Raw genomic sequence first — 18,070 nt, 5'->3', positions numbered from 1 at the left:
TTTTTTTAGGGAGTTGTTCCTTATCCGATGCGAGGGTCTAAGGACAGGATGTTGTATTGCTGTAAAGCCCCCAAAGGCAAATTTGTAATTTGTGATATCATGCTATACAAACAAAATTGACCTGAAATGACATTGGGGGCTTTTGAGGGGCGTCCATATAATGTCTCAGCTGGCGCAACATAACATATTTGAACTGATTTTGTTGTGAACAGAAATGACTCTCTCTGTTCTGGCTTTCTCCCAAAGTCAAGTCATCCAGCCGCTTATCTCCCATTCTCTTTCATACAAGGACGGATGTGCTGTATAATTCCCCTGGTTATGGATGGAGTTTGTGACATCTCACACAGCAGTGGCCTCAACTCCCTCACCAAGTGTCGATTCATTCATTTCCATCATCATTATTGCCGTGCCTTTGTGTCTAACGCTCTCTTCAACTGTCCCATTGAATTCTTTTGACAGCTAATATTTGAAAAAGCTTGTTGACACCCATTCAATCTCAGGGAGATCATAATACTCCACTAATACCGAGCAGGGGTGGAACGAAAAATGACTGAAACTTCTTTCCTTGTTGGCCTCAGTTGCAAGACGGATGCCGTTTGTGACTCAGATATGCGTTAATCTCCGTTAATAAGGCTTACCTGTAACAGTTAGCCTATGCAGACATGCAACACGGATTAACACAGCGTCAATCAATTACACTCATAACACACAATGGCAATTATACATTTAATTGCCCTCTTGATTCGTTAAACTGCTCAATGGAGATGGAACACATTTCTGGCTGTGAATAACCAAGGCAGCTCTTCTTAGGTTTAAGCTCAGGTGTAAAGTCATCGGCCATTCCAGCCCTAAAGAATATCACGGTGCAGGGCCAAGACACTGAGCCTCTATGTTTAATGAGACACAAATTAGCGGCCACACCTAATTAGTAGAGTTGAGCAGCAAGGCTTTTGGCACAGCCCTGTTTCTTGCCCTTCTGCTACAATAAATACATGTTTTATTGGGTTGATGAAGTATTCATGGTGTCAGTTTTACTGGCATCCCTTGGTTCCAGAGCACTGACTGATTAAAGCAGTCACCAAAAAAAGAATTTTACAAGGAAAAGTTGAACATTTCAACAGGGCTTAATGTGTTACAGCAGTTTTACGACAAGCATAAAAAAAACCTTTTGGTGTTTCTTACTAAGAACACCTGCTTTCTTTCTTCACTTAACAACAATGAGGGGGAAAATGTGCTTTAATCAGGCTCCTTCGTCTAGTGCTACCTATTGTCACCTGAATCCCATTCTTTCAATTGTCAGATTTGCTGCAGCAGATTAGATTTGAGCTGAACCTTCTGAGGGAAAAGGGAACAGTATGAACCACTGGGAGTAAATCTGCTTTTGGCCTAAAGTGACACTTTTGAGGATCTGTATCCTTCCACCGATCTCATTAATCTTAAAACATGCGAGAGCTCTGTCTTCACCATCAGCCCGGAACAATACTGTCACGTCAGCTGTTCGGGACGATGTCCTGACAGATAATTCCTGAGCTCTTCGTCTTCCTAAAACCCACCCAGCATTGAGTGCTCTACCTTTCTATGATAGAGACAAAAAAGCCCCGATTTATGATGACTAATTTCTGTTCTTTCACACAGAATCAGGGTCACTATTAATTGTCCTTTGGTTACTAATGTCCATGTCAATTATATGCACAGCCGATGATAAAGCTCATTACGTTGTTTGAATGATCCATGATGTAATAGGATGAATGATGGAGTCTTTTATATAACAGTCAGTAAGTGACGCACAACTGATCAAGCCAAAATCCCGTAAGTCTTATAAATATTTTAGTCTGGATAAAATAAGACACTTAAAGGGATAATTTTGTTTCGGGGCTTTTACTGTGTCCTGCTTATATAGATTCAGATTGACTCATGGTTACCTTTTATTATGTCTGTGTGTGTAGTTTGAAGGTACATTGAATGTTGAGTTTATTCTAGCTTAGTTCAGCGTGGTCTCACCATACTTGTTCCTCCTACACGTCCACCCGAAAGACTGTCTTTGACAACACATTGGACACTGGGTTTGCTGACGACATAGGACTGTCTCGGACCATTCCCCTAACAAATATTCAGTGACACTTAATGGCGACGGAAGCACAGCAGCTGCATAAATGGGCTGCATCAAGCAACATGCTGATCAATGGAGAAAAATAAGTGGAAATGAGAATCTGATTCTCCAGAAACCCACCACAACCTGCTCCTCTTTTTCTTGGGGGACAGGATGTCCCAGTCAGGACCACCACCAAGCAACCTAGACTTTCACCTGGACTCTGACCTCAGTGGGGAAACTCACATTGAACAAGTAGTGAGGAAAGCCTCTAAACGGCTCCACTTTCTGACTGTTTTAACTACACACGGCCTCCCCTGCAAGGACCTTCTTACAATCTACACTGCTGTGGTCAGGCTGTGTCTGGAGTACGGCAGTGTTCTTCTGGCGGGGCGCAATATAACCCAGGCTGCACTACCGGAGAGGGTGCAAAAAAGGGCCCTCAGGATCATCTCCAGAGGCTGCAACCCACCACTGCAACTCCCATCTCTTCAGAGCAGGAGGGAAAGGGCTGCCGTTCAGCCGGTCAAAGACGTGACACATGCACAACATCCACTCCGTGACTTGCTCCCCCAGACAAGAGCAGACAATACAAACAGACTGCTACAGAACAACAACAGTTTTACACACATCCAGTACACAACAAAGAGGCTGAAAACAGTAACCCTGCCTACAGCAGTCAGACAGCACAATACAGAACTGAATGGAACAGAAGGTGGATAGCTGATGTCTTTGGGGTCTGTTTTTGTCTGTTTATTTTTGTGTCGTATACTGTCATTATGGTCATTTAAAATGTATGTGTGGTGGGCATCCGGGTGGCGTGGCAGTCTATTCCGTTGCCTACCAACACGGGGATCGCCGGTTCAAATCCCCTTGTTACCTGCGGTTTGGTCGGGCGTCCCTAAAGACACAATTGGCCGTGTCTGTGGGTGGGGAGCCGGATGTGGGTATGTATCCTGGTCGCTGCACTAGCGCCTCCTCTGGTCGGTCGGGGCACTTGTTCGGGGGGGATGGGGAACTGGGGGAATAGTGTGATCCTCCCATGTGCTACGTCCCCCTGGTGAAACTCCTCACTGTCAGGTGAAAAGAAGCGGCTGGTGACTCCACATGTATGGGAGGAGGCATGTGGTAGTCTGCAGCCCTCCCCGGATTGGCAGAGAGGGTGGAGCAGCGACTGGGACGGCTTGGAAGAGTGGGGTAATTGGCCAAGTACATTTGGGAGAAAAAAAGGGGGGAAATCCCCCCCCCCCAAAAAAACATTAGCATGGTTGTATGTAAGTGGATGGTTGTATTTGTAAATGCCTATGTATGAGTATGAATGATGGGTGCATGTGTGTGTATATATATATATATATATATATATATATATATAGTTTTACATTTTTTATGAATTATAATCATGTATATATATATATTTCTGTTATTAATGTAAATTCTCCTTCTATTCAGTTATTAACCGTGAGCATGAATACCAATAAACTCAAAATCCATTTTGGACCTCTACTCTTCATCTACCATAGAAAACGATGGATATGTGTATTGCATATATATATATATATATATATATATATATATATATAGTTCAAACTATAATCTAATTTTTAGGATTATGTTTGTATTTATGAAAATATTGGTTAAGAAAGCATAAGTTGTTAAGTGCCGGGAGGATTGCTGTGACTTGGACATCGGGGAAAATCAAACAGACTCTGATGAAGAGGATGGCACAACACACAAGAGCTACCTCGTCAAGCCACAGTCTACAAATACATCCATCTTCAGGCCAGTGGCCACTCTTTCAAGGATGACCGAAACTGATCAGTGGTTCTGGTCGCTATGCAACTGTGCTGTTTATAAGGTTGGGGAAAACTGCAGTCAGCTGAGACTGATGAGGTCACTTAGATGAGTGATGACGTTTCTCCCACTAAACTTTGTGTCCAGATGAAGTGATTCAACTTTCTGGCAATGTTTTATGTAAAAGTATTAGGAAAGGGCGTCTGGGTGGCGTAGCGGTCTATTCCGCTGCCTACCAACACGGGGATTGCCGGTTTGAACCCCCGTGTTACCTCCGGCTTGGCCAGGCGTCCCTACAGATACAACTGGCCGTGCCTGCGGGTGGGAAGCCAGCCAGATGTGGGTATGTGTCCTGGTCGCTGCACTAGCGCCTCCTCTGGTCGGTCGGGGTGCCTGTTCGGGGGGGGGGGGGACTGAGGGGAATAGCGTGATCCTCCCACGCGCTACGTCCCCCTGGCGAAACTCCTCACTGTCAGGTGAAAAGAAGCGGCTGGCGACACCACATGTATTGAAGGAGACATGTGGTGAGGAGGTGGAGCAGCGACCGGGATGGCTCAGAAGAGTGGGGTAATTGGCCAAGCACAATAAGGGGGGAAAATGGGGGAAAGAACCCCCCCTCCCCCCCAAAAAAAACATCAACCTTGCCTTTTTCCTGTCCCCATGGCATTTTTGGAGGTATGATGGTGGTTAACACACCCTATGCAAACTTGAGTCACTTTCTTTCACTCTGTCCACTCTTCTTTACTTATTTTCTATCCACACTGTTAATTTGTGAGAGCAAAGCCTTTTCTTTCTTTCTTTTTTACCTCCCCTACACCCTGTGTTTCTCTCCCATTGGGATCAATGGAAAAAAGAGAGAAAAGGGGAAAGGAGGGACTGAGCTACTGGCAAACCTACGGTTCAACAGCCACGACCCAAACACATTCATTAACACCGGGTCTCCGTCAATGACTCCAGCCACGGACTCGACCCCACTCACGCCTCGATCAATAGCCCTCAATCAAAGCACAGCGCAGAAACGTCAAGCTGTAAATCAGTGATTTGCACACAGAGCCGCCGACGTCCTCGCTCCATTCTGGTAGTGAGCTCTTTCATTTTTTCTCTCTCTCTTAAGTGTTTCTCTGCATGGGGAGGTAAGAAGACGTGTACTACTTTCCACCGTGTTCTTTTAACAGACCCAGAGGCACTGGGTGTGTGTGTGTGTGTGGGGGGGGGGGGTGGTGTAATGACGGTAAAGGGTTGAAATCAAAACTCTCATGCTTGGGAGAAGCAGAGGCACAAAAAAGAGAAGCAGAGAAATGAGGAAGAGCCATGGTAAAATGGGTCTTCTGCTGGCCTCTTTTCTGCCCAGATGTAGACGTTGGGGCATGAATAGATGGAGAGCGTTGGCAACGCACAAACAGCATTTTCACCATGTCTTCTTATCAAAGCCGTACACTTGTGTTGAGAGTAAAACTGCATCATTCTAAACCATCTAAAACCTGGTCCGCACGTCCACATCTTATGTATGTATGTATGTAGTATGTATGTATTGATTAGATACATCTAGATGCTAACACCTTCAACCACTTTCTTATAATATTTTTATCTATATAGCACTTCTCTAAAACAATGTTACAAAGGGCTTTACAAAGAAATAAAACCTGACATGGCAAAAATAAAAATAAGACCAAACAAGTAAGAGTAAAAATAAAAACAGTATGAATAAATAAAAATAAATATCAAACATTTGTAAAAGCTTTCACATGAAGAAAAGTTTTAAGATGAGTTTTAAAAGAAGCTAGAGACTTGGTTCGTCTTAGTTCAATAGGAAGAGAGTTCCATAGTGTGGGAGCTCTAACAGCCAAAGATAGATCATCCTTTGTGACAAACCAAGACCTGGGAATAAACAGCATGGCTCTATCCCCAGATCTTAATGGTCGAGAGGACGTATACCAGGTGAATGAATCAGAAATATACATAGGAGCAAGACAGCTTTTTTTTTTAATGAATTTATTCCGGATTTTTCTCCCAATTTAGTGGCCAATCAATCCCTACTTTTATAGTTCAAACACCCACCCTCGTACTGTATGTGTTCGCCAACTGCGTCTCTCCGGCCGGCAGTCTCAAAGGAGACGCCTCCCCACTTTCGTGACAAGGCAAATCCAGGCCGAACCACTGCTTTTTCCGACACACACACAGATGCATTCCTGTGACGAACACAAGCCGACTCCGCCCCCCTCCCGAAGACAGCGTTGCCAGTTATTGCTGCTTCATCGAGTCCGGCCATAGTGGGATCTGACGAGACCGGGGCATGAACCCCGGTCCCCAGTGGGCAACTGCATCAACACAAAGCTGATGCTTAGACCGCTACACCACTGCAGACCCAGGAGCAAGACAGTTTAAGGCCTTAAAAGTCCATCCATCCATATCCCAGCCGCTTATCCCAATTGGGGTCACGGGATACTGGAGCCTATCCCAGCTGTCATTGGGCGGCAGGCAGGGAGACAACCTGGACAGGCCACCAGACCATCACAGGGCTGACACCCGACCTTAAAATTTTTAAATTAATTACAAATATAACAGGGAGCCAGTGTAGGGAGGCAAGCACAGGAGTGATATGGTCATGCCCCTTTGTCCTGGTAATGAGTCAAACAGCGGCATTTTGTACCAACTGCAGACACTGGAAGGAGCCCTTACTGATACCCAAGTAAAGTGCGTTGCAATAGTTAATCCGAGAATAGATAAAAGCATATACAACTTTTTGCAGATTGGTAATTGATAAAAATGACCTAACTTTTGAGATTACCTTGAGCTGGAGAAAGCATGACTGAATAACATGTTTGATTTGATTATCAAAACCAAGGTTAGCATCGACTATTACCCCAAGATTCCTAGCAGCCTGCCTAAGACTACCTGACAGACCACCAAGATTAGTATAAAAGGGCTGATGGAGTTTTCGGGACTGAACAGAATGGCCTTATCATCATTAAATTTAAGAACATTTTCGGACATCCAGGATTTAATGTAGGAGAGGCAAGTTGTGAGATTTGCTAGGGTGCTAGGATCTGTGCGTTTTAGTGGCATGTTTAACTGAGTATCGTCAGCATAAAAATGGTAGAGCACATTGTGATTGTGAATGACCTGGCCAAGGGGCAGCAAATATATAAAAAAGAGAAGTGGGCCAGGAACCAAGCCTTGAGGGACAGCACAACTCAACTGAGCCATCAAGGCGATAGAGTTACCCAGAACAACAGAAAAAGTTCTGTTGGTGAGGTAAGAGCTTAATAAGCTAAGAGCTGAGCCCTTGACGCCAACTCAAGTCTCTTGTATTTTCATAGGCTAGCACCAAAAGATTTAATATTACCCCCCCCCCCAGTAAATGCATTAAAGACTTTAAAAACAAGCTCAGACATTTGTGTCATATGAATGATACGCAAAGCTAAATGTTATCTATGAAGACATTTGTTCCAAAATATGACAACACGAGGAGTAGCCATGAAGCATTACCACAACAATATTTACATATTCCATCAAACTTCTCATATTTACTGGCTATCTTTGCCTACGTGCATCTATTCCAGGGTCAGAATTGTGATGTCAGCTCATGTGAATCAGCACCATCTCCTCACCAATTGCTTCAAAACTATGCATCAAATATTGAAAAGGCTATTGGGCGTTTTTAAGGTTTAGAACAAAAATCATTCAAGATTATTTTCATTACGTTTAATTGGAGTGCAATTCAGCTACGAATGTGACGCATGTGCACAACAGAGTTGAACTTGTGACTCCTGCAGCTGATCCCTCTCAGGTGGTCAGTTGATGCCCCTCTGGGCGGCTTTTTTACGGTTGTGGCGGTGTTGCAGGATCTGTGCTATGTCTCGCTCGGTGGGTGTCACAGCACTGAAATCCATCATCTTCAAGTGAGGCAGGACAGAAATCACATGACTCCTACACATGCAAACGTACAGAAAAACTTATCCAGCTGCTTCGTGGACATTTTGTTTGTTTCCATTTCAGTCCACAGTGCTTGTTAGCTTCGGTTTATTTCGACTTGGTTGAAGTACGTCTTTGCGTTTTACTTGCAACTCGTGACAGTAGCCAAAAAAAGGAAAGGAAATTGAGGGGAAAAAAATGAATAGATCTGGGAAAGGACTGATCTTTGGAACAAAGTTAAAAATAAATGTTGAACCAGCATGTCTGTGTAAATGCTGCTGCTATAATGACGTACGAGTGTCTTGACTTAGCAAATCCATCAGCTATGGATGAGGGTTGGGTGTTTTATTTTTTGCACTATGCTTTTATCAAGCCCTTATTGAGAACTAGAAATAATACCCAAGAAAAGAAAACAACATGTTTGAACATCTTACACTGAAGAAGCGTGTGCATGTATGTGTTCGTGTGTGGAAATGTACATTTATGACTGAGATCTAGACATTGAAGTAAAGTGTAACTGAAGACGAAAGAAAATGTATAATGTTATTGTGTGCGAAGGAAAGTCTTCTTCTAGAATAAACACATATAGAGAGAAAGTAGGAGGAATAACCGGAAGTAGGAAAGAATACCTGTAGCCTCTCACATTCTCTATGCTGTTTCCATGTAGAGTAACGGTGTGTAGGGAAGGCAGTACTCCCAACCGGTCCACCTCCATCAGGGAACAGAGGTTATTACCATGAAGATACAAGATTCGCAACTCATGTAGCTCACACAACACCTAAGAAAACAAACACACATATGTATGCATGTTCAAGCCAGACAGATATACAAAAGTAAACATCATCCTATCACAATACATACTGATCCTGTCATGGGTTTGCAATGGCACGTGTAAAGTAAGATACTAAAGCTGGTTCTGTGCTACCATCGTGATGGCATGCAAGTATATGTAAATAAAAATAAATATAGGGGCGTCCAGGTAGCGTGGCGGTCGATTCCATTGCCTACCAACACAGGGATCGCCAGTTCGAATCCCCATGTTACCTCCGGCTTGGTCGGGCGTCCCTACAGGCATAATTGGCCGTGTCTGCAGGTGGGAAGCCAGATGTGGGTATGTGTCTTGGTCGCTGCACTAGCGCCTCCTCTGGTCAGCCGGGGCACCTGTTTCGGGGGGTGACGGGGGAACTGGGGGGGAATAGCGTGATCCTCCCATGCGCTATGTCCCCCTGGCAAAACTCCTCACTGTCAGGTGAAAAGAAGCAGCTGGCGACTCCACATGTATCAGAGGAGGCATGTGGTAGTCTGCAGCCCTCCCCTGATCGGCAGTGGGTGGAGTAGTGACTGCGATGGCTTGGAAGAGTGGGGTAATTGGCCGGGTACAATTGGGGAGAAAAATGGGGACCCCCCCCCCAAAAAACATTATTTGTATATTTGGTATTGTTATTGGCTATCTGGCTGATTGTAGTAGTCTTAGTCGTGGTATATTTATACAGTGAACTGGACAATATTTCCCATATCTGTATATTCTTCTACAAAGTTTGCTTCTATTCTCAAGTATAAATGCTTTACAGTGTAGTATACAAGATTTCTTGTGTTTTTAAAACTTTTTTGATAATAGGTCCTTTAGACATCTGATTAGTTTTTATCTACTACATGTGCACTATATTGAAGAGACCCATTATTTCCATAAAAGGATGGCCTGGCGGCCTGTCCAGGGTGTCTCCCTGCCTGCCGCCCAATGACTGCTGGGATAGGCTCCAGCAGCCCCGTGACCCTGAGAGCAGGGTAAGCGGTTCGAATAATGGATGGATGGCTGGATGGATGGCTATTCATACTTACTCTACTTTTATGATGATGTTGTGAGCTAATATGTCTAATGTAAGCATTCCACCAGGGATATTTACTATTATAAGTTAGTTTTATTAGAAGTTAATAATGAGCTAGATTATTACTTGTTACTTGCCGGCAGCCATACCAACATGTACCCTAGCTCTTCCAAATGAGAGAAGCTAAGCAGGTATGGGCTTTGCTAGTACATGGGTGGGACACCTCCCATGAAAACTGAGTTGCTGCTGGAAGTGGTGTTGGTAGGCCAGTAGCGGGAAGTCTTCACTCTGGTCAAAAAAAAAAAAATCCCAATGCCCCAGTGCAGTGAAGGGGACACTGTGCTGTAGGAGATGCTGTCCTTCAGATGAGACGTTAAACCGAGGTCCTGACTCAATGTGGTCATTAAAGATCCCATGGCACTTGTTGCAAAGAGCAAGGGGTTCCCTGGTGTCCTGGCAAAATTCCCAACCTGGCTCTCTCCACCTGGCCACCTTAATCATCCCCCTGTGTAATTGGCTCAATGATTCCTCCCTCTCCACCTCAAGCTGATGTGTGGTGAGTGTTCTGGTGCAAAATGGCTGCCGTGCATCACCCAGGTGGGTGCTGCACATTGGTGGTGCTTGAAGTGAGTTACCCCCTTCAATGTGAAGCGCTTTGGGTGTCAGGATAAAGTGCTATATAAATGTAATCCATTATTATTATCTCATACTGTGACAGCCGAATTGGCTAACAAAACGGATTCTTATTCCTACACTTACACAAATAAAAAACAACCGAGAAAGCAAAACAAGCTTGTGAGTGAGTAAATATGAAAGCAACAACAATAATGAAAACTCACTGGGTCTATGTTGGAGATGTCGTTGAAGGAGAGGTCCACCCAGGCAAGCCGTGATGGCTCGGCCAGGAAGTGGTTGATAATGGCGTGCAGGTGGCTTAGGTCACTGATGATGTTGTTACTGAGACGCAGAGAGCGACTTACATACTTCTTTGTAGCGTCTCTCTTCAAAGGCCGCAAGCCTGCACTGGGTTCCTCTGTCAGTGCATCTGAATCGAGAGAGAGAGAGAGAGAGAGAGAGAGAGAGAGAGAGAGAGAGAGAGAGAGAGAGAGAGAGAGAGAGAGAGAGAGAGAGAGAGAGAGAAAGAGAAGCAAGGGAGACAGAAAGACTGTTTAAAAGCAACTGCATTCATTGGGGCAGCATGGTGGCGCAGTGGTTAGCGCAGTCGCCTCACAGCGAGAAGGTCCTAGGTTCGAGCCCCGGGGTAGTCCAACTTTGGGACTCATCCCAGATTGTCCTTCTTGTGGAGTTTGCATGTTCTCCCCGCGTCTGCGTGTTTCCTCCAGGTGCTCCGGTTTCCTCCCACAGTCCAAAGGCATGTATGTCCGGTGAATCAGCTGTACTAAATTGTCCCTAGGTGTGAATGTGTGTGTGTGTGGGCCCTGTGATGGCTTGACGGCCTGTCTGGGGTGTCTCCCGCCTGCCGCCCAATGACTGCTGGGATAGGCTCCAGCATCCCTGCAACCCTGAGAGCAGGATAAGCGGTTTGGATAATGGATGGATGGATGTAGTCATTGGTTCACTGGGCTCAGTTATACTTACGTATTTCCACTGTGGGTATCGTCATAGTTTAGCTGCAAGGGGGGGATACTTTTTGCATCAAAATCCAACTCTTACTGTGGAAGTCTATTGTAATTTCTCTGTTATCAGTTTTTAAGCAATAATGTTGTAAACTACTAATAAGACCCACTAACCGCTCGACTAAAGGGTCGGACCCTCTAGTCCAGTGGTTCTCAACTTTTTTGGGGTCCTGGACCCCCTGCGTATTTTTGATCTACCCTGAGGACCCCTCCACCTGATCTTGGGGGAGGGGGGTTGCAATTTGATAGAAACTGCATTTTAAATTGCATTATAGCATTTATTCACTCTTTGGGGCAAAAATAAGAGCTTTCAGTTGTAACTTAGATATAGTTAACAAAACAGAATTCTTATGCAGTAACTTTCAGATATAGTTAACAAAACAGAATATGTATTCAGTAACTTTCAGATATATGTAACAACAGAATTTTTATGCAGTAACTTTTAACAATGCAAACGGGAGCGAGATCTCTTATTAAAATACAATAAATTACACTTGTGAAACAGATGTAATTAGAGAAAAAAGTCTAGGTAGATAAAGGTCTGTCACATTTGAGTAAAATAATCCTATTTCTATAAATGTCATAGGATCTTTTTTTATAAAGATATTTTATTTTCACGGACCCCTTGCAATTACACCACGGACCACTAGGGGTCCGCGGACCCCCGGTTGAGAAACACTGCTCTAGTCAACACCGCTGCCACCAATGTAACCGGGTATTTTCTCGCCCGGTGCGGGATTCGCACGAGGTGTACTGCACCACAAGGCGACATCACTAACCGCTCGACTGAAGGGTCAGACCCCCTAGTCGATCGGCCAGTGGGTCTTATTAGCAGTATACAATGTTTTTGTATATGAAGCATATGTAATACATAAAAGTGACGTTACGACTTTGAACTCACAGCCACCGACTGAAAGCAGTCATGGCAAAAGAAAAAGTAAATAACTAAAAACTGACCACCGGCAACGTTGTCAATATAGCTTGAGTTAACTCAACTACACAGAGAACGCTTCCTTCCATCCATCCATCCACGGAAATATGAGGTGCGGATGCTTCTTGAACACATTCACTTTAAAGTAATCTAGCCATGTAAATGTTACTCAATAAAACTGTTAAGTTTGTTAACTGAACTTTTGTTGGTACCTATAATACAGTTAATACGGTAGCCTGTTTTGCTAGTCACTTCCACTGCAGTCTTTACGGTAACCCTGCTGTTGGGAGGAATGCGCGCAGCTAGTAAAAGGCCCTTGTTGAAATGTTCCGTAGGCTGTGGCCACCTGCTGTTGAGGGCGCAAATAAAACTCAGTTAAATAAGTACAGTTGTCTTATTTGAAACTAACAGAAACATTCGGAGTGTGGAACGTACATTCTTTAAACAAGGCGCATTGAGCGAAGCCACGTGTTTAGTAGCCTGCTGCTAGCCCTGCTAGCTACAGGACAAGGCCTATTGTTTCGAGGCCCGGCGTTCCGCCTACCTTCTAACGAGCCGATGCATTTGAACGAGAGGTCCACAGGAGCGCTGCACATGGTCCGCAGCCGGCTGGTTGACCTGTGTGGAGAGACACGTTTCATTCAGACGTTTTCACACATCATGCCGTTTTTATGTCCCGCTCCTCGGTTTAAACGCGAAGGGGGGGCCGCATTTTTAGGCAGTCGAGCAATCTTCCAAAATGGCCGCCCTGCAGCGGCAGCCCATTATGCCTCCCGGCGGCAAAACAACCCACCCTTTCGTCGCCCTCGTCAATGGATTCTTCTTGTTTCTCGTAGCAGTTATTCATCCGCCAGCGTCGGGGATTTAGGAATTTGCGTTTTTCGTCACTGCAATCCTTGTCTGGGTTTGAAAAACAAAACGACTGTAAACTACTATTAAGACCCGTGACCCTTTAGCCGAGCGGTTAGTGACGTCGCCCTGTGGTGCAGTACACCTCGTTTCGAATCCCGCACCGGGCAAGAAAATAACCGGTTACACTTGTTTCTATGGAAACGAATATTTGCTTTACGGGAATTGTAGTTTCAACCGCAACCGGGTCGCCGTTGATTACAGATCCGCCGAATTGTAATTAAGTTGTTAATTATTAGAGGGGGAGAAATCCACGTGGTGCGCATGAATTTAAACGCTCAGGTTGGTTTTTTTCTGGCGTGAACGCGCGTGTCGGCTCCTGTGATGGCAGGAGCTAATTAATATTCGCCTGTCTGTGCTATGATTGGGTGAGTACGAATGCTGTCGTCATACAGAAGAGACGGAGGGTGATCGCTCGTTGTAGCGGCCATAGCTGCGGTGGCTGGTTTGAAAATCTCACGTGTCTCGATAGCTAACGTTAGCCGTCGGCGTCAGAAGGGAAGGCAGCATGGGTTAGAGACGGAGTCTTCTGTGTGACGGCAGTATTCACGCTCAACCAATCATAGTTTTTGATGGGGGGGGGCGGAGCACCCGGAGGAGACCCACGGGGAGACATGCAAGGTCCACGCAGAGGGGACCTGGGACGGCCTGGGGTTCGAGCCGGGGACCTTCTTGCTGTGGGGCGGCAGTGCTAACCACTGGGACACTGTGCTGCCCATTTGGTGCCATTTTCTCACCCTGCACACACACACGCACACAAAATATTTGCAAAGCCTCACTGACTCATGTCACCCTTTGTGCCTTGATCCTTACATTGCTGTTCATCATTGATTGTGCCTGATCAGTATTGGTTAGATATTAGTATTAGTTGATTTTCTTTATTGGTTGTTTTAAAAATCACCACTTCCGGTGTGGTAAGATGGCGGCGCAAACTCACGTTTGCAGCGGCCTCACCCAGTACCGATTATGCAGTGTCTTGGCCCACGTCTACGTCTAAGTTTGTGTCATCGTGTGAAGTTTTTATGTTGATCGTCGATTTCACTTGGGGCGGCACGGTGGCGCAGTGGTTGGCGCGGGGAGGGTCCTGAGTTCGAGCCCCGGGGTAGTCCAACCTTGGTGGGTCATCCCGGGTCGTCTGCTGGGTGGGGTTTCCATGTTCTCCCCGTGTCTGCGTGGGTTTCCTCTCACAGTCCAAAGACCTGTAAGTCAGGTTAATTGGCCGTACTAAATTGTCCCTAGAAATGTGTGTGTGTGTGTGTGTGTGTGTGTGTGTGTGTGTGTGTGTGTGTGTGTGTGTGTGTGTGTGTGTGTGTGTGTGTCGGCCCTGTGATGGCCTGGCAGCCTGTCCAGGGTGTCACCCCGCCTGCCGCCCAATGACACCTGGAATAGGCTCCAGCATCCCCGCGACCCTGAGAGCAGAATAAGCAGTTAAGATAATGGATGGATGGATATAAACCGATAACAAAGGCACCGTGACGGTGTGCAGAAATACACTCCCACCCACAACCCTGCCATCTTCGCCACCCTCCCCGCTCAGGTCGGATTAAAAAAAAAACTTTTTTTAAAAATTTTACAATTACAAAACATCACAAAAGACATTTACACACAGAGGTACGTTCGTTAGCAGAGACAATTAAAACACTTGCCAGGGGGAGGGAATGCATATGAAAGATGCCACGAATACAAACTCAATATTACGAGGCCACAGATGAGTATAGCTGTACAGTTTTCATTCCTTTCACATTGGTAGGGGACCTAATGGTATCCAAATAATGTTCAAGCTCGTTTTTGAATGCAGTGAAAGAAGGTTTAAAATGTCTAAATTTACCTTTATGATATGACATTTGGCAAGTAAAAATATAAGATTTACAATAAAAAAATTGGCAAGCTTGCTCCTTCTTAAAATCAAAGAAGCCAAGAAGAGCATTTTCAAAGGTAAAGCAAAGATCGGCAATAATGTGTCTACTACTACTACTACTACTACTACTTTCGGCTGCTCACGTTAGGGGTCTCCACAGCGGCTCATCCGTTTCCATCTCTTCCTGTCCTCTGCATCTTCCTGTCACACCAGCTACCTGCATGGCCTCTCTCACCACATACATAAACCTCTTTGGCCTTCTTCTTTTCCTCTTCCCTGGCAGCTCCATAGTCAGCGTCCTTCTCCCAACCCAGACAGCATCCGGATGTGGGCCAGTTCAGGCAACGATGCAGCATTGATGGCCTTCTTCTGGCCCGGACAAAATGGATGTGAGCCTGAAGTGGCCCACATGTACATATGATAGCAAATATGGCCCAAATATGCCAAATCAAATGTGGGCCTTTTTTGGCAAAGATGCGGTGCTCTCGGCAACATGTAATCTGGATGTGACCCTGAAGTGGCCCGTGTGGTAAATGGTGAACATAACCCAAATATCACGAAACAAATATGGGCCACCGTTGGCAAATATGCGGCACATGCGGCATTGCTATGGCTTGGTACTGGCCCAGATCTGGCAAACAGGAGCGGACCGCCCAAGTGCCACCATTCCACATGGTATGTGGGCTGGATGAAAGCAAGAAAGATAAAAGTCGGGTGTGGGACGGGTCCGGACCACAGCAATTTTGCGATCTGGGAATACACCCATCATCTCTCCTCCACACATGTCCAAGCCATCTCAATCTTGCCTCTCTTGCTTTGTCTCCAAACCATCCAACCTGAGCTGTCCCTCTAATATAATCGTTCCTAATCCTGTCCTTCTTCATCACTCCCAATGAAAATAGCATCTTCAACTCTGCCACCTCCAGCTCCACCTCCTGTCTTTTCATCAGTGCCACTGTCTCCAAACCATACAACATAGCTGGTCTCACTACCACCTTGTAAACCTTCCCTTTAACTCTTGCTGGTACCCTTCTTTTGCAAATCATTCCTGACACTTTTCTCCATCCACTCCACCCTGTCTGCACTCTCTTCCTCACCTCTCTTCTGCTCTCCCCGTTACTTGGGACAGTTGACCCCAAGTATTTAAACTCATACGCCTTCGTCCCCTCTACTCCGTGCATCCTCACCATTCCACTGTCCTCCCTCTCATTCATGCATATGTATTCCGTCTTGCTCCTACTGACTTTCATTCCACTTCTCGGAATAATCGGCAATAATGTGTATCTGAATAAAATAAAGGATGTCAGACCAAAACTTTTTAGTATGTGTACAATTCCAAACTAGATGCAGAGCAGTTTCAGCCATAGTAACACAAAATTAGCAACCGATATCAATATAATTTTTAAGCATTTTAAGATATAATTGAGCATGGTAGAATCTATGAATCAGTTTAAACGTCATTTTATTAGTTAACAGGTATTTGAGAGGTGTACCGTTCTCTTTATGTGTTAAACTTCCAAAGTGTTAACATAAATAAACGGCCAGCCAAACCCCTTTCCAAGAGCCAGGAGAGTGAGCGTCCTTGCTCCTTTATTGACTTCGTACATCAGGTAAGTCAAGATGGCACACTGAATTAGAGTAAAACTAGAAAAAGAGAGATACAAACATAGACTGCCATGCCAACAGGTAGGCTAAATATGAACAGCCTAGCACTAACACTGTAGACAATTTTCCTTTAAGAAGACTAGACCAGACATTTCTAGACAACATCTATTTTCCGTACAGACTGGAAACACAGCCAGCATCAAACAGCACTTTTGGGTAATTATACAACAGCTTAAGTATGAAGATTGACATTAATAGACGACTAGGACTAGGTAAGCAGCAGGTAAACTGCATAGGTTACAACATATTAAACTATTATTTTCGTACAAACTTAAACAATACGCACAATAATCATTAATATAAATTCTCTAACATGTAAGGGATATTTTAAACTTACAGCCATTGCTTTCTGAAGGACATTCACAGCAGATTCCTTTTGATTACATTTGACAAGCCATGAAGATTCGACCATGCCCTTTCACAGTTTACAGCTAACAGCCACTTCCTACTTCCTGTTTTTCCTCAATTGTGCGGTTTCAAAAATAAAAAAATACTTTCAAAATAAGAGTTCCCCAATCATTTGTGCATTTAACCATACAAAGCATACTTGAACGGTCAACTTAACGTCCTTTCAACACACAAACGTATTTGGGGCAGAACCAGAAGTCCAAACTCTTTTCCAAGGAATATTTTCCACTACCAACCACTACACCCCGCAAATCACCATTGGAAATATAAGTAGCAAGAAATTGGGCAGCGATCAAAAAGAGATAAGGGGAGATCGGACAACTTTATCTAATTCCACGATAAAGGCTGAACCTTGAAGAAGTACCACGTTTTAACTTAATTGAGCTACTACCGTTATTATAAAGAGTTTTGATAGTTTTACAAAAGTAGTCTCCGAGACCAAACTTTGATAGGGCTTTCAAAATGAAGTCATGCTCCACAGAATCAGAGGCTTTGTAAAAGTCAAGAGAATGAGGCCATCGCTATCAGCAAGGTCGTGATAATCTAACAAATCTAAAACCAATCTAATGTTATTTGTGATGTGTTGATTTCTCATGAATCCTGATTGTCTCATCTATTTTAGTATCTAAAATAGTTTTTTTTTAATCTTTGAGCAAACAATAAGGCTAATATTTTATAATCATTATTGAGAGGTGTGATGGGGCACCAATTATCCAACAATAATGGGTCTTTGTTAGGTTTTTGGAATTAAAGTAATGATCCCCTTAGTCATGATGGGTGGGACAGCTCCTTGTTGGATACTTTGTAAAAAAAAAAATAATAAAATAAAATAACCAAAAAGGGGGATAATTGTTCAGCAAACATTTTGTAGAATTCAGCAGTAAAGCCATCATTTCCAGGTGTTTGTTATTTTTCAGATCTCCTATCACTTTTTCAACTTCCTTAACATCAATTGTATAATCACATGAATTCCTATCATCTGTGGATAAGACTTTACACTGAGTGATTGAATCAAGAAAAGCTGTGGCAGCTTCTTCAGAG

General features: G+C 44.4%; 1 protein-coding gene across 1 annotated transcript; it reads right to left on the bottom strand.

Annotated features, from left to right (window-relative positions):
- Nucleotides 1–7,674: 7,674 nt before the first annotated feature.
- On the bottom strand, nt 7,675–12,785 carry lrrc51 (leucine rich repeat containing 51). The gene is made up of 4 exons (XM_056296463.1): nt 12,734–12,785; nt 10,461–10,666; nt 8,425–8,573; nt 7,675–7,810 (listed from the first exon to the last, which is right to left on the bottom strand). Exons 1-4 carry the CDS (start codon nt 12,783–12,785, stop codon nt 7,675–7,677), a joined length of 543 nt encoding a protein of 180 aa, XP_056152438.1.
- Between the last annotated feature and the right edge of the window lie 5,285 nt (nt 12,786–18,070).

This window comes from Lampris incognitus, chromosome 16 (assembly GCF_029633865.1).
Source record: "Lampris incognitus isolate fLamInc1 chromosome 16, fLamInc1.hap2, whole genome shotgun sequence".
NCBI classification, from domain to species: Eukaryota; Metazoa; Chordata; class Actinopteri; order Lampriformes; family Lampridae; genus Lampris; species Lampris incognitus.
The sequence above is the reverse complement of the archived record's forward strand: the minus strand, read 5'-3'. Positions and strand labels throughout refer to the sequence as shown.

Bases quoted from the DNA above. Each gene is read 5' to 3' on its own strand.
- lrrc51 (XM_056296463.1), bottom strand. From the start codon at position 12,785: ATGTGCAGCGCTCCTGTGGACCTCTCGTTCAAATGCATCGGCTCGTTA. The intron at 10,667-12,733 runs GTAGGCGGAACG...CTCTCGATTCAG, and splicing joins ATGCATCGGCTCGTTAGAAG to ATGCACTGACAGAGGAACCC. The intron at 8,574-10,460 runs GTGAGTTTTCAT...TTGTTTTCTTAG, and splicing joins ACATCTCCAACATAGACCCA to GTGTTGTGTGAGCTACATGA.